The 23,051-nt window shown below is 38.0% G+C and overlaps 1 protein-coding gene across 1 annotated transcript in view; it reads right to left on the bottom strand.

The window, feature by feature from the left end:
• LOC134542935 (uncharacterized) overlaps window positions 1-23,051 on the bottom strand; it is a 335,320-nt gene that overhangs the window by 54,232 nt on the left and 258,037 nt on the right. Inside the window, exons 3-4 of the mRNA XM_063387545.1 lie at window positions 4,267-4,402; window positions 2,514-2,647 (exon numbers count right to left, since the gene is read on the bottom strand). Coding sequence (XP_063243615.1) covers window positions 2,514-2,647; window positions 4,267-4,402 — 270 coding nt within the window. The remainder of the gene's footprint in view (window positions 1-2,513; window positions 2,648-4,266; window positions 4,403-23,051) is intronic.

Genomic DNA, 23,051 nt, shown 5'->3' with positions numbered 1-23,051 from the left:
CCCCCCCCTCGAACTCCGCCTGCAATAGTGTTCATGACCGTAGTTGGGAACTACTCCGGCCATCGACTGTAAATTTGCGACGTCACAGACTGCTGTCGCCACCATGCTGGTCGTTCAAACGGCTGTAACTCGAACGTCACGCGAACGTGTTTGCTGGCAGTAGAGTTCTACGATTCAGCAACCCAGGAAAGTAAAAGGCTTAAAAAGGGAGTATTGGACCTCGCCATTTTGTATTTTCCCATATTTTTTGCTGCAATTCTAAATTTGAATTACTAATCCCAATTTTTTTTTTGTCACGTCAGGGCATAACTCATACATCCCGTACTTTATACACCTATTGCAACCACATGTTTACTACCAGGAGCCTGTTAGCGCCGCGAGGAAATAACTTATTATTTCAAGTGAGCGATTGCAAATATCACGATAATCACACCATATCATAAGTGTTAGCTTTAAAAAGTAGCCAAAACTAAGACCTAAGCCATGTCAACAAAAAAAAAAAAGCTTTATTGCCAGCAGTAACAAAATATTTGATTTGCAAGATGGTGAGGCCTAATTCTCCTTTTCCAAAATTCCTTTATCTCATTCCCCCCCCCCCCCCTCTCTCTCTCTCTTGCTGTCTCGCTACCCTAATTCCTAGGTAAATTTAATAACTTAAAACAACCAAAAGCACACTCATTGTCTCAGCTTCAATGCGTAAATTGTAAATTATGTAAAATAAATTTTGTTTTGAACCAAAACTTATTTACAGTTGGCAAATCAAGGCAATGACGTCATCAGAGCGCAACGAATAACGGTAACGAAAAGTAACGATTGTAGGTATCGCTCGGAGCGAACAAAGTAGAGAGTCGGACAACTGCACGACATTTTTGCATGTTTTTCGTCGCCATATTTGTTAAAGTTGTGAACATCAATTGTGACTCTACATTGTGACGTTTATTAGCAAAAAAACAAAGGAGGAAAACAGCAACAGCGCTGGATGGTTACTTTGCATTATAGCACACTTGCACACTTAGGCACTTGTATACTTGCTCACTTGCATGCTTTCTTATCTGCGTACTTGTCCACTTGCATTCTTGCACACATTCTTATCAACTTACATGCCTAGATACTAGCCTGTACGGTTGTGCAGGCATACTTGTACATGTTTCAAATGTTTGCGTACCATGCAATTTTTTTTACGTCAATTGTAATAACGACAATACAATATTTCCGATGGAGGTATTCGTATACCGCCTTTTGAATACCTTGTGATGAGCGCTTACGTAGCATGTGCCAATTTGTAAATATTAACAAAGTAAAATAACATGGCAAAATAACGTAATATTCAACAAAGAGAAAACCAGGTATAATATATACTACGATTACATTCAAGATCATCTGAAGTAATTTTTTTTTTAAGTCTCGCCAAGTATTGGTTTGGATTGGAAGGTAATAATACTCACTGTTTATATTTTTTTCGAGCGACAAATAAAAAAAAGTTGTTATTTTCAAATTATTCTTGATTATTTTATTAATTTAGAAGCAACCTTTTTTTAAAGGTAGAGTTGAGAAAGTCAGCACATAGAAAGTAAAAGAAAAAAAAATATTAATTTCTGGACTTGGTTTTGTATTAAAATTTTTTTAATAGGTTTTAAACTGTATTTTTTAAATTATTATATAATATATTTTTTATTGTTAAAAGTTATTTTTGTAGTGAGCTTGAGGGATAGTCAGTTTACTGATACGACCTTGAGTTTGCGTTGCGGACGATGGGGAATAGGGGTAAGAGGGAGGAGGGACAGCGTTAACCGTTCAAAACTGGCACCCGCGATCTTCAGCAGACGAAAACAAGATGGCGGCTGTGAAGACAGAATTAGAAATGGCGGAAGGTTCTATAATTCGAGAAGGCAGTTGTGACATCATAGTTCAAAATGGCGGCATTCTAGAGGGCGTAATCCAAAATGGGTGAAAATTCTAGATAACAAAATGACTTAAAGATCTAGAAAAACCAAAAGGCGGCCGGGTTCGAGGTCAAAATAAAAAAGGGTCAAAGTCATTCTAAGATGGCGGCCGTGATGTCACAATCCAAGATGGCGGACGGCTCTTCGGCTTCTCACCAGGAACCCAGTTCTCGGACCGGCCAATACTCTTATTGTTAAGCATACGTTATGCATACGTTAAGCATATCATTATACATAAGTTATGCATATAATTATGTATAGCTATGCACATATTTATGCATATGTTATGCATGATGTTACGCTTATCATTATGTATATGTTATGTATAATATTATGCATATGGTTATGTGTATGTTATGCATATCGTTATGAATGTAGTATGCATTTGTTATGCATATGTTATGCACGATGTTACGCATATCATTATGTATATGTTATGTATAATATTATGCATATGGTTATGTGTATGTTATGCATATCGTTACGAATGTAATATGAATTTGTTATTGCGAATTGTTACACATATGTTATGCGCATGTTGTGTGCATGTCAGGTGCGCGACTGGCTCACCGGCACGTCGTTCAGCAGGAAGGTGATGCTGGCGGCCGGCTTGGACGGCGGCGAGGTGCAGTTCGCGCGCAGCACGTCTCCCACGTCGTAGCGGTCCTTGTCCGTGTGAAGCTGCGGCGGGCCCTCGGGCACAGCTGGAACCAACAACACGCCAGGTCAGTCCGCGAGAGTCGCCGGGAAACAACGATCGTAACAATGTCTCTTCCCCGATGTGGCCGTCGTGAGGAACCACTTGATGTTTTCTATTAAGACGTGTGTTCTTCTCGGGAAGCCTTCTTTTCACAGACGAAAGAGCCGAAAACCCGAAGTTCCCCGAAGTTCATGCTCGCTTTTCTTTTTCCGTATCTTTAATGTAGCTGTCCTAACCAAATCAACCGTCCACAATGTTTTAATTTTTTTTTATAATGTAGCTAACCTAACCTAATTGACCATTGGTATCCTTTTATCAACACATTTACAATGAACAAAAAAAAAAAAAAAACCCCGAAGATGCACGATCGGGCGTTTGGCTCTCTCGTCTGTGAAAAGAAGGTTTCCCGTTCTTCTCCCCTCTTTGCTTAGTCTCTTTCCCACTTCTTATTATTTCGTTCTATGGATACCACATGGATTCGATTGCTCCTGATGTGTACTCAGTACACACATACATTACTACTAACATAATTTTGAAATACAAGTTTGGGAAAAACCTGTCAAAATTATGATAATACAGTATACAATATACAAACAAATAATTACATGTCTTGATCACATGAAGTAACTTTTAGGAACATAAACTCTTACATAACAAAAAAAAAAAAAAAAACGCCGGCAGCGCAGTGATATGACCTGGTGGCCGAGCTCAACATCCGGAATCCACCCGAAAAGACCAAAAAAAAAAAAAAAAAACATCTGTACGCGAGCGACCCGATTAGTGCCGGATGACGTAAACTCCAGAATCATAAAAATGCCGTATTAAAGATTGCGCATAATCATGAAATGCCGGAATACAGAACGTGTCGGAAACTTGTAGAATGCCGGAATTACAAAAAATGTACCGAACCGTAGAATGCAGTATTACGTACATAATGTGCTGAACCATAGAATGACCTACTACATAATGTGCCGAACCATATAGGTAAACGGACTACAGAATGTGCCGGATCGTGGAAAGCCGGATTGCATAATGTGCCGAACCATAAGCATGACCTATTAAGTACATAAAGTGTCGTACCATATAGGTTACCGGACTAAAGAATGTGCCGGATCGTGGGACGCCGGATTACATAATGTGCCGAACCATAGAAAGACCTATTAAGCATAAAGTGTCGTACCATATAGGTTACCGGACTACAGAATGTGCCGGATCGTGGGACGCCGGATTACGTAATGTGCCGAACCATAAGCATGACCTATTAAGTAAATAAAGTGTCGTACCATATAGGTTACCGGACTACAGAATGTGCCCTATCGTGGCATGCCGGACTACAGAAAGTACCTGATTACAGAATGTGCCGGATTACAGAATGTACAGGACTGCAGAATGTGCCGGACTACAGAATGTCCCGGAGTACAGAATGTGTCGGACTACAGAATGTCCCGGACTACAGAATGTGCCGGACTACAGAATGTGCCGGACTACATGATGTGCCGGACTACGGAATGTGCCGGACTACAGACTGTGCCGGACTACAGACTGTGCCGGACTACAGAATGCGCGGGACAGCAGAATGTGCCCGCTGCTGCACCCTCGAGCGCTGGTCGGAGGCTCGCTCACCCACGACGAGCAGCGCCTCGCTGACGGTCCTGGTGGCGAAGGTGGGCGCGTCCACCGTCACCTCGCAGCTGAAGCGGCCCGACAGGTTGAAGCCCACCTTGCGCAGCAGCACCAGCGTCTCGTTGGACACCGACAGCTGCAACATAGACAGATAGATATAGAGGGAGCTGTACAGATATAGAGCTTGATGTAAGCTTTTGCTAAGCTTAGCAATGGCGTATGTCCAAAAGCTTACATCAAGTCATGCACTCCCATTGCACAAATCTTTCAAAGATAATACAGATATATAGATCGAGCGAGGGATATATAGAGAGATATAGATATTTACCTATAGCTTGAGATATAGATGGAAACATATACATATACATAGAGAGAGTGATGTATACGTATATATATATTTAGAGTTCGCTGCCGGAGGAACTACGCCAACTATCGAATCATTCGATTCGCATACAGAAATTTTCAACTATATAAATGGCTCGTATAAAAGCGTAAAATGACCTGAAAAAAATTACTAATCCCAAGTGTTAACGCTGATTTTCAACAAGGAATATTTTATTAATATAGGTGCTACCAATCTTGTTAACATTCATTAAACAGTTAAAACTATAAAGTTTCCCTTTGCCTTTGTGAACTTCGGTTCGCGCCATCCGAAGATAGAAAGTATTGGCGGAATGGAAGCTTAGTAACATTTCGGAAAGTAATCTCATGACTAATGAACATAAAATATGATTAAAATTAATTATTTTTCCGCGCCAGGGTAGAGATACCCGCGCGGACAGGAGATTTGTCAACCTGATGACTAAAAGACAGGTCGCGCGTCAGCTGATGACAACCGAAGCTTTCGCGCCGAGAAGGGAAGGTAGGTGACGACGGAAAGGGGGGGGGGGAGGGGAAGAAAAAGAGTCGTAGGGGGGGGGGGGAAGAGTTGAGCTGATTAATTGCCCCCTTCCTCCCCCTACACGTTTCCCCCATTAGACCGTCCCTTTGCACCCACCGCACGTGATTAAAGGTCGAGTGAAAAATAACGTCTGGCGACAGGTTTTCCCGGGGCAGAAGTTTCACCGCGGCTGAAAGTCGAGCCTGCAATACTAATGTGACGCCAGTCTGTGTTCCCGCACACGCAGGTAGCCTCCTTTGGACTCCATCTAATAGCTTTAATATTAATGTATTATTATAATATAGATAATGATAAAATATATGATATATTAATCAAACATTTATAATATAGTAATATATAATTAATAATAACATACTTATAAAAATATACATATAATAACTATTTATATTAAAATACTTAATATCTTATATTAGATAATAATAACATAAATGGTCTATCTCTTTGCACTAATAAGTATTTATTAAATTATTTATATTAAAGAATTTAATTCAGTTGATATCTATATTAAATTAAAATCATATTGTGTTATAAATAATTATATTAAATATTACTATTTATAATACAATTAAATACATTAAATACAAATTTTTACTATACAATCATAAAACTGGATATATATGTTATGAATTAGTGTATGAATTATGAATCGCGTTAGCGTTTGCTTGAGATATATTTGGGGCGAATGTGACTTTTAATTCGCGGTGGAGCGTATTTTTGCAAACGTTGCGTCTTGTAAACCGGAACGATGGTATTTTAGGATGCGCAGCGTCTGAGTGTTTTTCCCAACAACCATTTTTTTTTGTGTTGTATGGCTCATCTTAGGCTGGGTCCACAATTTTAAAAAACAAACAAAAAAACACAATCGAGTGCACAGCAGGCCATGCGCACGACTGTGTACACGAACTTGCTGTTAATTACAGCCAATGAAATTTCGCGCTGTATCCGACATCTGTTGGCAGTGTTAGTAACTAAAATGATTATCCTGTGAAATCTGACCAGAAATTTGTGAGCACAGTAGTTTTCCAACACATTAATAAATAAGGGTTATGTAAACATTTTAGCTGTTAACAATTCTAACAAAAATAATTTTTGCTAGTGACTTACATGTAATAGCATTAATTAATTTTTAAAGCAGGAATTACACCTGGGTATTGTAATATCTCGTCAAACTCTTGTCACAATATGATTGATAAAGATAAACAGTTCTCCCAATTTTCGCAAGAGGGAAACTTTGCGGACGTTGCTGTGACGAGTTAATTTTTTTTTTTCGGGGTACTCCCGTTTCCTCCACCAATTCATTCTGTCGCTTGCACACAGGCTGGCCAGAACAACAGGCCTGTCCCTTGGGTAGGGCGTCAGCCGTATTCCATCCATGCAGACCCTGCTCAGGCGGCAAACTAAACGTCGATTTTCATTTTTCCTTTCAATTAATTATCTTTAACAGCAACACCAACAACAGTAAGGATATGTGTATTTGTATTACTTGCATCACCCGAAGCCGTACACAAAATAATTCTAGTTACAAAACATTCTGCACCCGTTCCTGTCCAACTAAAATTAGTTATAGGCTGCCAGGTGTAAAAAGAAAAGGTGAAGTCAGAAAATGTCCAAATATCTGGTTAACAGGAAGAGAATGCTCATGCAGGCTTGGCTTTATGTCAGCTGTAAACAGTTTTTTTTATGATAAAGCATTGATTTCAATAGAATATTTCAAAATTAACACCATTTTCTCCTGGCAGCCTAATGATTGTATAGGCCCCAAATGTTAGAGAATTTTAAATTTGCCCGTGTTTTTACAGTCATACAACCCTTATAAATCAATGTAGTTTAGATAAAACACTTTTTATATAGCAGTAAAACAAATTACAGATTTTTAACTTGCGAGGTCTTGGGGAAGAAATGGGGAGCAGTGTTTACCATATTACCCCCCCCCCCCCCCCACACACACACAAATCCTTTTGGGGTCACGCAATAGAAACGTCGGTTCAAAATACGTTTTGATACGTTCCATTTTGATATGTAAAAATTAAAAATTAAAAAATGGCGGATTCCTAGTACACGGTACACTAGGCCGAAACATTTCCTGCCGAGACCGGAGTGGGATCGCGGGAGAGTTTTATCGGCGTTCAAAAAAAAAATAAGTAGTACTTGTTTGCTGCGCAACGGCTGATAAAATGTTTTATCGTCATGCAACAGTCGCTGACAGACGACGTTGTCTTCTCCCCCCCTCCTTCGCACAGCAAAAAAACAATCATACTTCCCTTCCGTACCCTCTTCCGCAACTTGATAAAACCAACGCGATGGGTGCTCGAAATATCTCTCACGCCAAGTGGTCAAGCGGCATATGTACATGTATGTATGTATGTATGTATGTATGTATGTATTATGTATGTACCGCGGCGCTCGTCAGATTTACCATTGTTTCGGCTTAGCGCGGAGGTTGCGGGGTTGGAAACAAAAGGAGGGGTGTTTTTTGTCGGGAAAGAGGGGGGAAGGGAGTGATAAAAAAACACAGGTTGTGAAGAGGTTAGGGGTAGTCGCCGTTCAACCCCACATGAGCACAAAGCATTGTTTGTGTTATTTTTTTTGTTGTTGTTGGACTTCGGCATGTAGATGCGAAAGTGAAGGGTTTGCAGGAAGTTGGTCAAAGGAATAACGAAGTGCACCCCTTCCCCCCCCCCCTTACTCCCCCACACAACCCACCATTACCCTTTCCTATTCCAGCCCACGACAGATAAACTAACGGCCAAATGAATTCGAACCCACTGATGCGATTTACCGTCGCGTCGGTGTGCTGGCGTTGTGTACGCGAGTCAGTGATTTTCGGACGTTTGAAAGGGGGAATGTTGAGAGGGGAAGGGGTGTTGTACAGGGGTTATTTAGCCAGGGGTGAGGGCCAAGGGTGTACTAGAGATACCGACGCTACACAGATTGGCGTAACCGTAACACAAAAAAAAATGGCGAGGCCCCCAGGGCTTGAAACGTAAAAAAAAGAGGGAGGGGGGGAGTATTTGGGGGTTCCAGAGTCAACGTTCAACAACGTTCAAAATGGTTGAATTTGGGTATTCCACCACGAGGAAACTACTTTCTGATTAAATTGCATGGACCTACCTATATTCAGGCGAGAGTGAAAACAATATCAGCTAAAAAAAAAAAAAGTAGCCAAGATTATATTAGTGAGTCGCTATAATGTCACTAAATACTTAAAAACAATTTAATAAGCTATAATTAGTTTCAACGTATTATTTTTCTGATTATACTGAATCAATATATATATTTTTTTCTTTTGAAAAAAAAAAAACGAATGCAGTAATTTTCCTTTTGCACCATTTAATGCACTGAAAAATTTCGCTGGTTGCTTAAATAAAAATAATAATAATAATTCCGCCTAACGCTTTGAAAACGCTTAATGTTGAGAGAGAAAGCCGCCAAGTTGGCTATTCTGGATTTCGTTGGATGAGGATCAACCTTGGTCGAGGATAGGCTCGCGTGGATGGTGTGCTTGTGTGTGTGTGCTTGTGTGTGTTGGTGTGTGTGTTCTCGCGTGGCCGTCGCGTCGGCAGCACGACAACGTTGTAACCTGGGATGGGGCCGTTTGTCAAGATCAGCGGCGCTGCGGCGCTACGATAACGGTAACTGGAGCGTAAATCGACAGATCGCGTTGCGACTGTTAAGGGCGTGTAGGAGGTGTATGGTGTCAGGGGTGGCCCACGAACAAAGTGGTACGGTAGGAGGGTCGAAGTAGAGTGGGTTTGGTTGAGGGGGGGATGTTCACCGCAGACTTGCGCATTCGCTATAGTCTGTCTCACGCTCAGATTGCAGCACAGAGCGTATAGCGCCTACTGTTGCCACATTGATGCTAGCCGGCTTGTTAACATTAAAATTCGTATTTGGTATGTGGTCGATAGTTTAATGAGTTTTAATATTAAAATTTTAAAAATTTTTTTTATAAGACCCTAAAATTGTGTCTTTTCATAGTATTATTATTAAATTTGTATAAATTTTAAAATAAAAAATTCTACTCTTAAACACCAATTATTATTCTTAGCAGTCATTATTAATAACAAGGCATTCCATTAATTGTGTAGTATTGTCTGACAGAGCCCAAAATTTTAATATAAAGCATTTTAATTGGCAAAAAACTGTTAAAACCAATATCGCGTCTTTAATTTAGTTTTCTTAAAAGTAATTAGTGAATGTTATCAGATGATACAACACGAAAACCTATTTCCGAAAATTCTTATTCCACATTTTCCTTTTAAAATTAATTTTCGTTTGTACATTTAAAAAAAAAAAAAAAATTCATTAAAATATGAAGTTATGTCTAAAACGTTTTTGCTCTTGGGGTATGTCTGGAAATGTAGTACAATGGAACAGGGACAGCGCTAATAGCAGATATCGTGCATTGGAAAGATGCAGTGAATGCCCGTTAAAATGCACACTGCCATCTAAGGATGAGACACGTATAGCTGTTCTCTCGCGCCGCTTCACCGCAAGTTTAGCTCGGTCTCATGACCATATGTCGCTGTGTTAACTCCTTGAGCAGTGACACATAAATTTTGAATTTCACATTTTCCATTAAAACTTACACTACGGAGCTAACAATTTCACAACTAATTCTGGGCTGGTAGGTTGAGACCCCGTCTAACAATCACCTTTGAAGATGGATCGAACCAAGCTTACAAAAACGTCGGACACACGCACGTGGCCGAAAGTCTGTGATCTCCATTCCTACAACACTAGGTAGTTGTAAGTCGCCTAAGGCGCCCGTTGATAAATAATGAATATAACTAACAATTCAATTTAATATACAAGAAAAATGTACCTATTAAAATTAATTTCATTTAATATTGTGCAAATTAAAATTTCTTGTGATATATACACATGAAATTATAAAAAAAAAAAGTTTGACAAAATTGTTTTTAAGAAAGAACATCTTGAAAAACTATATTGCGTGTTAGTTGTCTCTGGTAATTCAATAAAATCTTCCTTGCTGTGGATTCGATTTAATATACCACCTTCACTTGACTTGAAACTCTTGGTCGTGATTAAGCAACATAGCTACAGTTGTTATAATACTGGAGTCTCCAAATTGATGCCAACGTGATCACACGAACAATAAAAGCTATATTGCATATAAAAGTCATCTCAAGAAATGCTAGACGTGGGTTTTCGGTTCTCAAGGCCTTAGCTGCATACGGAGCTACTCAAATGCTACTACAGAATTCTACAACCACCGCAAAACTAGTGCAGTTTTAAAAATTATTTCATTGACTGAGAAAAGTTTGGGTTTACATAAATTCGTTTAAGTATTTACCACACTAAGTGTTGCATCTTAAAACCGTTGGTTCAAACCTAAACTTTAAAGTTGTATACCGACCAATTTATATTTTCGCAATGAACCTGCAGCCTAAGTTTGTCAATCGAATTCTGAATAATCCTGTATTTATGATATGAACTAATTGCGCTGGGCCGCAAGAAAGGTAAAACATATGAAGTAAAAGCACAAACCTTTTCATACCACTAGCGATTATAGCTAAAATATTTGGGAAAGAAACTCATTACTTTACGTTTTGTTGACACCAAGCCTGCGATCACATCAAGGTATTTTAAAGACGGGGAAACACGTATACATTTCAGGGGTATTGGGGAAGAAACCTGACATGACCTATTATAATTTATATGTATATATAATTTTTTTTTAAATTTATTTACTCACAGCCAAATACAGTTCTTGGCTGTTGTACAAATGGTACGTGACAAATTCGTTATGAACACGTAATTAAAAATTAGGTTAACAATATATTCATACGATAGAATTCAAACAAAAAAATATGTACAACAACAACAGAACTTAAAAATTTGAGAGTCCGTGCGTTTGTTCTTTAAATACAAAATTTCAAATATTACCGTTTGCTTTGATTAAAATTTGAACAACTGGCCTTAAAAAAATGAGGATGATTACTCTCTACACAATATTTACTCTTCCCCTCCCCACACCTTTAAAGCAGAATTTTAGTACTTCTCGATGCAATTTGGTTTCTGTATGCAGCTCCGCATGGACAAGTCAAAATATCGTGTTCCTCATACTTGGAAATAATAGGTTTAAAGTGTTTTAACAAGTGTTTTTTTTTAAAATTGTGTTTTTTTTTTCTTTGATATGTTAACTTCTAAGCTCTCGGTATACGGGATTTGGTAGGACTGATTTCGTGAATGGGACGGAAGTCGAGTCAGCGGAAATGTGTAACCACGGGGCTGAAGTCGTCAAGATGGCGGACCCACGTGTAGCAACATGAACCCGTGTATAGTCACTTTCGTGAACATTAGGGGATACACCAAACCTCTTGGTGTGCCAAATGACTTTATGATAAAGAAATTACTTACCATTATATATATTTGAAAACTAAAATAGTCATAGTAAAAAGTTATCACAATTTTTAAAATACGCGTGGGTACTGGCATTACAATATTTATAATGCATAGCCTCCTTTTAAATTCATTATTGCCTCGGTAGCGTGGTAACAAGTGTGCGGTTGAGAAACGGGAGGGGTTATTTTTGACGTGGTTCAAATCTTGTCACTGAATTTGTTTTTTTAATTAATAACATAATATATAATAATGATTTTGAATCAACTCAATAATGTTAAGGTTTGTTTTAAAATGTTTCAGGTTATTATTTTAGTAATGCCATAATGGTGTATCTTTTAACGTGTCCGGGAACTTTATAGTATTAACTGTTTAGTGAATTTTAACAAGATGGGCGGTTTTAAAATTAAATTCTTCGTCAAAAATCAGGTTCAAATCCGGGGTTGAAGATTTCTTAAAGTAGTCTTTCTCACTTTTATCAGAGCCGTTTCTAATAGTTTAAAAATTTCCGTCTGTTTCATGATGCTGTCTCCGCGTGATGGTGGCAAGCAACGTTCAAGACTCGGGCAGCGAATTTTAGCTGCGGGCGGAGAAAGTGCGCGTGTTATTTGCGCCCAGAAATTTCGTACTTGAAAAGTTGATATTTTATTTATCAGTAAATGTACGCTCGGCATTATTTTATAGTTTTTCTACGTTAAATGTCGCGTCCGAGTTTCGTTATTATAAGTTTATTTGCAAAATGATCAACACGAGAACTCATTAATTTGCTCATTACCGAGATTAGATGTTTACACATCACTAACAAGTTTCGCAAGACTCGCTCAAATTTTTTTTTCTCCATCCAAAATAAACTCTACAGATTTATTCAAGCTTTGGTAAAATTTCGCAACTTTTTACCTTCGACAAAATTACAGTAAAATCACTGCCTACCCGAGATTACTAGATAATAATAACAACTATCCCCATCCCCTTAAATGAAACCTCTTCGCCCTGTGTAAAACTAGGGCAACGCTGGGCACCTCAACTGTTGAAATTTTTAGACGCTACGGAACCTGTTAAAAAAGAAAAAGTGAGAATTTCCTCGATGTTCGTCAGGGAGGTAAATTAATTAACCGTCGTCGTCCTGAGGCGAACAAACCACACACTCATCCACGGAACGGCTTCCGCGGCGCCCTCCCTCCCTGGGCCGCAACTAAGGGGGGGGGGGGGGGCAAGCGGGGCATACGCCCCGGGCGCAAAGCTGTGGGGGCGCCGAAATCGCTTGCATTGTAATTCCTACTACAACTGGTAACTGGTAAAATGTTTTTTTAACTTGCATGCCAGGAATGTCTAATCTGATTTACAATATAACGTCTCAACATATTTAATGAACAAGTCTAGTGATTATACGGACTACTTTATGGACATAGTGGGTTCATGCATGGAAGTTACAGTAGCAAAGAAACTGTTACATGTAGGTACGGAAAATGCTTAAATAGCACCATTTTTCCGTGGGAGGGCCCCCGGACCCCCCGCTTTATTGGTGTGGTATGTGCAGAAAAAAAAAAGGGGGGGGGGGAGCATGAATCCATTCATGCCCCGGGTGCCAGAGACTCTAGTTGCGGCCCTGCGTCCCTCCGCGCAGCGACGAAACCAAGTCGTCATAAATACCGCGATTACGGGCTGCCTCATTAAGCGGCGATCCTCTTGAGACAATGGGCGCGCGCGAACCCCCCCGCGGGGCACATTAATTCCCACGCGCTCGAAACTCCGTCGGGTTGTAAAGAGTGTGTGTGTGTGTGTGGGGGGGGGGGGGTAGGAGGAGGCAGTAAATGGGAGAAGGAATAATATTCTAGGTTCTGCCCTCGAAATGCTGCGATATCCCTCTTCCTCGCTGTTCTTCTTCTTTCGGGGGAAGCCTTTCCCCACCACCTCTCTCTTCGCCGCCTTGGACTTCGTTCCTTCCGGAATACATTTGCATGAGTTTTAAAGTCCCTAGCACTCGGTCTCTTACTTGCCCTTCCTAACCCCCCCTTTCCCCCCTTACACTACATCCCACCCCCTGACACCCTGCTCGTTTCCTCCCCATACGACTGAGGAACTGAACACAAGAGGAAAAAAAAATTCTTCCCACCCCACCCCTCTTCTTCTCTCACTCTTCGCGACAATGGATGGGAAGAGTGTTTATGTGCACGATTAAAGGGCGTGCGGTTGAGCAAAGGCGCTGGGCTCTTTACCACAACCCCCTCCCCCCCCTCCCCAACAAGGGTGTCTTTTGACGTGGAAAAGCGCGCGGTCCCCAACCACTTCGAAGACCATTTTTTCTTCGTTCTTCTTCCCTTTTTTCCCCCCAAAGTGCATCCAGGAGTGAAGTATGCGCACGATGTAGCTGGCAAAGAAACGACATCAAAACCACGGAGGTATTAATTAATCTATGGAGTGGGTCAGTGGCGGATGAATTGCGAGTTTTTGGTGGCTCTAAATACTTTCCAGTTAAATGGTAAGTCGGAAATTCAAGAGGGGAAAAAAACATCTAATTGACTAATTTAAAGCACGTCTGATGCATTGAAAAGTTTTTTTTTTTAAATTGTACACAGTTACAGGAGCACAAAAAAAAAGTAGAATCAAACATTTTATCCAGGGATGGGCCAATAAAATACTCGAATCCTCAAATACCATAAAATCCTTAGTGTTAGTAGGATTCGATATTTGAGGAAAAAAAATTCGAAGAAAAATATTAGAGAAAATAAGTTAAATTAAGAATTTCAATACTGACATCCTCTGAAGTTTAAAAGTTTATTTTATTCTTCATACATACCCTGTTACCATTCCCCAATATATTGTACTTTCAACATTTAATCATGTAAAAAAAGTATTTATTATAGAAACTTAGTTAATGAATAAAATATTTAAAAGATTAAATGCCATATACATTAATTTTTTTTGTCATTTCCTGTACATAATTAAAATTTGGAAAGTTCAGATCGAGATTTTGTTTCTAAGTTCCTTTTGGGATTCGAATTCAAGATTCGGATTCGAGAATATTGGGATCCGACCCATCACTTAATTTTCACAAGTTAAGTACGGTCTGGGGTAGTAATATACGTTACCGTTCAATTTTTTTTCTTAAGATAGGACCGCCATTGGATTGGGTGTCCGTTATGGGTTTTAAGTCCCTCCTATTAGCTTCTTAATAACCATTGGTTAGCAAAACAAATTGCAAAGGGAAATTCAAGAAATTTTTTTAATAGCTTGTTAGGGAACTCGCCGGGACAAATCGTAATAAGGTCAATATGAAGTGCGTTGTTAACTACCCATCAGTAAGGAATAAGTGTTAAACCTTATTATAACAACTACAAAAAATGGTTCTGCTATTCAGTTGAAGAAGGGGAGAGGAGATGGAATACGGTCGTTATCATTTTGACTTCAAATTACTAACATGACAAGTCTTGCACTCACCCATTTCATAATATTTTTACCTCCAAGCTCCAATAACCACTTTGATTTAATTTTTCACAGTTTGTTCTGTAGGAAAGATAACATTCTTAAAACACTATAGACTGTTTCACTTTAACAGTTTTTTTCGTTTTCAAAAAAGTGAACAAAACAGGACAAGAAAAAAATTCAACATTCCGACTTTTAACGCCTCGGATGTGTCAAAAAAAAAAAAAAACTTTAGCTTGGTCTCACGTGAAATGTCGGTTATGTAACGTTATTGTCATTATTTATACGTAAGAGATGTTCCTGTAATCACGCAACCTTTATTGCACTTTATGTTTTCTCACAAATATGGCCATCCGATTTATATTAAACGTTGGGTACTAGCTAGCTATAAAATCTCACGCAAGTGATATTACCATTGCTATTATTGCGTGACGGTACATCACTTAAAGGTAATAATTACTAAATATATGGTGATAAAGTTGTGGCTTAACATATTATGCAAGAGATCTATAGTGATAAATGTGCAATATTTTTTAAAAATAGTAGGAAATACAAGAAAAGCAAATAAGCATTTTCCTTAAATAATAGTAATGACAAGTAAAGTGGTGTCATGTGAGACCAATACTTAGGGATTTAAATCCCACGTTATACAGATATTGATGCAATACGTAAACACCTAAACAAAAACAAGTAGATCCTAGCATAACTCAAAATTTCACACACCAAAAAAAAATTGAAATGACTTACTGTTTTAAATTAATGTTCGTAAACTCAATTGCGCAGCTGCATCACCTTAAAAGTTCTTGTTTATTTTTTAGACGTTCCGTTTTTCTACCAGTGTACACCATTGCTGCACTGATCCAATATAATTCTTTTTTTTTTCCCCAGGCGCATCCCTACTGCGTCTATTAATAACGGTCGCTCGTAATTAATTCTCGGCTGTATTGCCGCGAATATTGTTTTCACCGGGAACCAGATATAGCTCGATGCCAATAGGGCTTGAATTGACGAAATAAAAAAAAATAATAACTTCCCTTCCGTCAACTGCAGTTTGGCCAACGCTGTTTATCAACACGAGGAGCAATAACATTCACGGAGAGCCCGTCGCAAGGAAAAAAAAACCAAAAAACAAAATAAAGGCAACATTGGCGAGAGACAAAGATTAAATATTTTTGTGTCCGTTGAAGTTGGTTGATAAAACCAGCCCATGTTGTTTATGAACTTTTATCAGCCCTCGGTGTTTCTTTTTTTGCGCTTTGAAAATATAAAATTTATTTATTTTTTGTTTCAAAGGTTGATCTCCGTGATATACCTATCCGTCAGATTCGGTGAAAGATGCTGGGTTACGATCTCGAACAAGATGTACATGTGTGTGTGTAACCTTTTGTCTGCCAAATTCGGATGGATTATTATTGTAATCAACAATCTAGTCTTTTCTCCGCTGTATGCCAACTGTAAGTCGGTTTTAGCTTATTATTGCATGTGCTTTGTAAGCAAGGCTTAAGAGATACAGTAATATACATGTTACAATAAAATTACAATTAGTAACAAAGTCTTATAGCTATTAAATATGTAATAAGTACACAGTAGTAAAGTTTATAACTGAACGTAGGAAAAATGAATTTGACATCTCGCCGCCTCTCTTTTATTACCTCTATGTGAAGTTTTTAGGATTGAAAAAAAAAATACTTTGCGAGTTACGAATCTGAAAGCGTTTTAGTTTTGCCCAAAATTATTATATAATGTTACCGTAAATAATATATACCACGGTTATCAGTTATTTATTCAAGATACAAATATTCTGTAAAATAATACAAGAAAATAACATTCTCTTCCTTTACAAAAGATTTCTTTGGAAACTAGTTTCCAATAAATAGTTTTGTAATACTACAAGAAAGATGTTGTAGATTTGTACTATACATGGCTATGGATATTTTTTACATATATGAAATATGCTTTTCGAAATAATACCTACTGAGCTTCATTCAAGTATTATGTTTTTAAACCACGGTTTAAATAATATACTATTCAAAAATTTGACTTAATTTAGTCATACCGTGCTTTTTAATATGCGCAGTAAATACTGGGAACGGTTCACAACTTTAACTGCTGGAGGTACTGGGGAAAAAGCACATATGCCCGGGAAAGACTCCAGTGTCAGTATTACTGTGAACACTGTTTTGTAGTGATATATATATTTTTTTTAAGAATTCGAATAGTGTGTGTGTATGTGTGTAAAGTTTTGATTACAAATTTCGGATAAATATTTCGTATATGTTCCATATACAAAAAATTACAGTGCAGCTAAATGCGTTTTGTGCGAAAACAGAAATTTAATCCACCAATAGCTAACTGCTGACTAGTATCAAAGCTTGAAGCTTTTACCCTTAACTGCTGTGAATTTGACTTAAATAAATACAGTTTATGCATAAAATTACGCCAACTATTCTCGCTGGAATCCTCACTGTTTTATTTAGTATATATTTATGCATAATTATTCTGGTTCCTATCTGCTTGGCTCATAAATTTAAATTACTGAACACCATTATTGCAAGCCCCGTGACTAAAAAATAATATTTTGTGTTTGGATAAGGTTTATTTTAATCTTATTACGATAAATCGTCCAAATGATTTTGAACGAATAATTTTTGAATTTGTTTGTTTTAGACTGTTTACGTGATTAGACGGAGATAGGACCATCTCTAACATAACAATGATTTATTTTTTTTATAGTTTGGCTTTTAACTTAATATTGCATTTGATTGTCAGACGTGTTAACACTGTTTTTAGTTTTGAATTACAAGTAACTTTCCAGCAACTACGACTATCACAAGAACACAAACTACAGAATTAAAGTATCCTAATATATAATTTCTACCCTTAAATTAAGAATTCTGACAGCACTACTGCATGCTGAAAGTTGTTACCAAGAAGGTTAATTATGTGTGCTTGAGAAAAATATTAATCATAATTTAAGCTACATTAATAAACATAGTGTGAAATTGACAAGCTGTGTGGTTTAGAAGAGTAAAACTACGCAAGCGGTTCCCACATCATGTTAAGACATAAAACAAGGTCTTTAGAAAATAACAATTTTTTTTAATAGAAAAGCTTTGGTAGAAGTGTGAGTTAATGTGATAATGAGACCAGCCGCATTCATCAAGAGCTATGTAAATATTGCGAGTGCGCTGTTATTCCATGCGGTCTTCATTATGGTAATGTTGTTAACAGTCATTCGGGATTGGGCCTTGTTCATGAGTTGTCCTTGGCGCATTTGAGTAACAGTTGACCTCGAAAAATGCTTGTCATATAAAAAAAATACACATCATACGTGTGCACTATAATTTATAATCCACAACAGCGTTCAGAGACTCGATAGTTCTGAAGTTTCCTAATGAGCAATTGTGGACTAATAGTTCCATGCATGTGAACAGCTTGATATTAACTGTACTCAGATGATAATTTTCAAATTGTTATGCTACCCACGGTTTTTGTTTTTAGGTGCGTAATGATGTGCCCGAGGTTCTTAATAGTCTGCCATAATAATAAGTATAACAGCGTGCAAAAAAAAAAGAATTGTAAACAGGATATATATGCATACAAGAGGAACGCGTAAAAAATATTAACTTATTCTTGAGAAATGATATGTATATCTTCATAAAAAAAACAGTCGTTCCATTTATAATTGCCTTTTTGTAAAAGCTTGCAAATTTTTTAATTGGTTTTGAGTAGTGAATTTTAACTGATCAACTGCTATACACTCTAATAAACCACGACAGCAGAATAGCCTACATATTTCCCGGGCCCTCTTTTTTCAAACGTAAGCTCTAATCTCATCTCATTGACCTGCAAAATTTGCGTTGGTTGGTTACTGACAGTCCAGAATGAAAATGTGTTAACTCGAACGACAATTTTCATCGGATGAGCGGTTATCGGACACGTCCTAAATATTTTTCTCTTATGGGTGGTTTATAACCTGTCACCAGAAAATGCGAATTTCGGAATTCATTAATTATGATTTATTTAAAGTGACGCATGTGGAGTGTGTTTTGATGAAGGGTTTTTGAATATCCTATTCATAATTTTTAAAACTATTTTTTAAAATTATAATACACTCGAGACATCACTAAATCCACAGTGAATATCAAATGAAATAATGAAACCGGTATATCTACACACTAGAGTGACCACACGTCTTTATTTAAAAATTTTTTATGGACATACGACGTTGCTGGTTTTCACTTTATATCAAAGAGAAACCACAAGGATGGACATACGGTCATTGGCTGTGCCACAGGAGAGTGAGTCATAAACACAAACAAACCCCTGTTTTTCTAGTGTCCACAATCAACCTGTGTTCGTCTGTGTCGTGATATTTTTTCTGACTAATTCCACACACGGAATTCTCTGTACTGTCTATGCATTCACACATGTTGCATGGACTGATTTTAGGCTTTGTTTTTATGTATGTTTGTGTATCTATTTGTTACCATTGCCCGGTAACTGGGTGGGTTTTTCTAAACCTCAAAACAATAGAGGAAGTACAATTTTATTTATGAACGAGCTCAAGATATAATATATAACCCAGACACAAAGTATAATATATGACTCTTGCTTCACATAATTTTTAACGCTTCCATCGGCTAGTGTACCGAGATCTCTCCAAGCCAATACTGTAACAAATATATAAATTATGAGCATATCGTTTATAAAATAACAAAAAAATTTAACATTATACACTTGGGTTCTATTTTTTGTTGTGTACTGCAATTTATTTTATTACCTAGTTATCATTATCGTGCACTAATATCTTATCCTACTAGACACTCTGGCCGAAGTTACATATACCTCCCAGGCTTTAAAGTTGCTAAGCAGAATATTGCCGTGACGGCAATAAATCCGTTAAATAAGTTAGGAGGGGGGAAGCACTTCACCCCATAACACATTTTTCCTGTACATTATGTGATTTCTCTATTGCTTGCAGTGAAAAACAGAAATTGCGTATGTCCATAAAAATTTTATAAACCAGTCTTCCCTATTTATTGCAAGAATCATTCAAAGAAGTCTCATTATATCGTTCGGTGCCTTAGCGATAAGACAAATAAATAAATTTTGAAATAAATACAGAAATAAAAAAATATATTTATGAAGACTTACTTACAAGACTACCAAAACCCATAGATAATTTTTTGATTGAATATTTTTTGACAGCACAAAATGTGCACTACCTTTTTTTTTTAGTGGCAACTTTATGACATCATGCGTGAGTAGTCTGTGCGCATGGAGTATTTCACTATTTATCGTGGTGGATAACGCATAGTTATTTTGTTAGGATAAGTACATATATTTTTTTCAGCTAAATAATAAAACAAAGAGAGCTTATCCACGCGCTTTTTAAAGCTCGATCTCACACGCCGAGTTGGTTAGTACATTTTCTTTTCGTTAATATCATTTAACAGATTCTATACTATGATAATACTGTAACTGTCTCTGTTTGGTTTGTTTGTTTGCTCGAGCAGCACGTAAAAACTACTCGGCAGATTTTGAAGAAATCATGTGTGTTTAAAAGTTTATGATCAGAATTAAAAAGTGGTATATATTTTTATCTCGTTATGATGACGGTAACCGGAGATATAACAATAAAACTACATTTCCTCCCCAATCGATATAAGGTGAGCTCGCATTTCAAGTTTATTCATATTAAAGGAAGGGTCAGTTTTGAGTGACCCTTGCACTGGATGCCACGCGGGTGGAGAATATACCAACAAGATTAAAAGATATAAAATAAAAATAAAGAATCGTAAGAACTTTTTAAAAAGTTCTTAGAGTTTTCGTTTGCTTGTTTCTCATACAAATCTACTGTTTTACGCCGATCTCGTTGGAAATTATTACACTTGAACTTCGAAACACGAGGAAGGAAACTGACTGTCTAGGTGAGATCTCGGGGAAACCACCCCTAACGAACGCAGAATTAAAATCATTATTGATGTAATTTCACCGTTTCATTGCTGATGCTTTCTTCGTTTCCACGGCAACGTATTTTGCGACGGCAGTGGCGCACCCACGAGGAGGGGCATGTACACTGAGTTGTGCGACTGTGTTCTTCCTGTGGACCGCCGCAGCAATGCAGCTGAAATAAATGTTGTATTCACCTGGCATTTTATTTCGTTTATTTATTTAGTAAAAATTATTTTTTTTGGAACGATTCAGATAATTTTCTTTCAGTGGTAATATATCAGCAATATGTACCCTGAAATTGAGCGAGCGACGCCGCGGGTTATTTGCTAGTTTCCTGTTAATTTATAACTTGAGCTTTCAAGCATTTATCTATTAAATATTACCTGATAGCAACAAACAGGAAAAAAAAGACACGCAAGTGTTCGTTAGTTATGATCGCCTTCGTGAACTTTAACAATAAAAAAAAAGGTTTAGTAAATACCTCGGTAGATAAGCTGTGACCCAACAAGAAACGCAAGAGTGCTAGCGAAATTAATTTAATAGGAATAGCCTTTAATTGGCTGCAATGACAACGAGGCGTGTGGGAACAAACCCTAAGGGTTGGTTGCGAGCAAGTTGTCGGATTTCGCGAAGGAATAAGGGAAGGAAGGGGGGGGGGGAAGCGGGTGGAGCGGAAAGGGAATTAGATCGGAACAAATGAAAAGAGACGCGGTGCAGTCCGCTCACGATCTCAAGTAGTTAAGGCCACTATTTTTTTCCCCTCCTTGTACCGAAGTCGACGTTGACGAACGAACGAGGCTGAAGGCAAGAGAGAGAGAGAGAGAGAGAGAGAGAGAGAGAGAGAGAGAGAGAGAGAGAAAGAAAGAACGGAACGCGACGTTGTGTCGGAAAAGAAACACGTGGTGACGGAACAGCAAGAGACGAAAGAAGGATAGGGTGTGTATTTTGGCAAGAGGGGGAGAGGGGAAGAATAGAGAGCTCTGGAAAAGTGCGTGGCAATGGGAGAGTGTGCGCTGAAATCACATTAACGCGAACAAAGGGAGGAGGATATTCGAGGAAGGCCCGGGTTACAATATCAAAGAATTAGGGTCGATGGGGGTGGGATGTGTACGGAAGGGTTGCGTACAGCAAGGATACCGGGTAGGTCGCGGAACCTCTGATCCGTGTGAGTGTTCGAGAAGGGGGAAATGAAATAAAAAAAGAGGGTGCGATGTTTTCCAGGCCTCCGGGGAAGTTACGAAACAGGACGTGGAAAAGTCCTCTCCATTAAAAGTAAACAAGGGAGGTCCCTGTCATCCGACTTCGTTTTCACGTATTTCCAAGCATCGAGTGGAGAAAAAATATATTAAAAAAACTACTGGCTTACGTTAGTACGTATAGACATTTTCCCTTAAAATAAAAAAAAAAGGGGGGGGGGGGACTGGTTAAAATTATCCAGGGGGAAAACTCGCTCAAATTATCCATGGAATTTTTTTAATTGTGTGGAAACATATCTGGTTATTACTATCCATGTATTTTTGTAAATTTATGGAAAAAAGGTGATTAAACTTATCCATGTACCTGTGTAAATTTTATGGAAATAACTGGTTAATATTATTTATGGATCTTGGTAAATTGGCAGGTACTGTTTTGACTAACTTTGAACGTGAACTCACGAGGACCCTGTTGTAGTGTTCAAGGAACCTTCTAGGACTTGTTGAGTCTGCAGCACAGAACTGTTATTCCATCCTTGTTTATCCTGTTTACATCAGGCGCACAGGACGCGTTTCCCGTTCATACGGCGATCCCGTCGTCTGAAACTGCGAGCAAACCTTCGTGATTTTAGACGAGTTCCGAGAATTCTCTGTGATTTATAAAGTTTAGGAAAAAACCTGATCTGCTTCGCAGTCTTAGAGACATCGTTGTTGGAAAAACCTGGCATAGTTAATGGTTCAACCCGTGACTTTGCATGTCGTATTTATGAACAAAAAAAATTTAAAAATTTTTTAAATAGGCCGAGCTTATGAAATATAGTGAGTTCATGCAAACCCTACAAAGGAATCACATAAAATATGCATTCAGATTAAAACATTATAATATATAATTTTTTACACTACATAATTTTTACCAAAAATAATAATACATAGGGGAAAAACCT

The sequence above is a fragment of the Bacillus rossius genome (assembly GCF_032445375.1).
Source record: "Bacillus rossius redtenbacheri isolate Brsri chromosome 9 unlocalized genomic scaffold, Brsri_v3 Brsri_v3_scf9_2, whole genome shotgun sequence".
Lineage (NCBI taxonomy): Eukaryota > Metazoa > Arthropoda > Insecta > Phasmatodea > Bacillidae > Bacillus > Bacillus rossius.
Note: the sequence above shows the minus strand (reverse complement) of the source record. Positions and strands in the feature narration are given on the sequence as shown.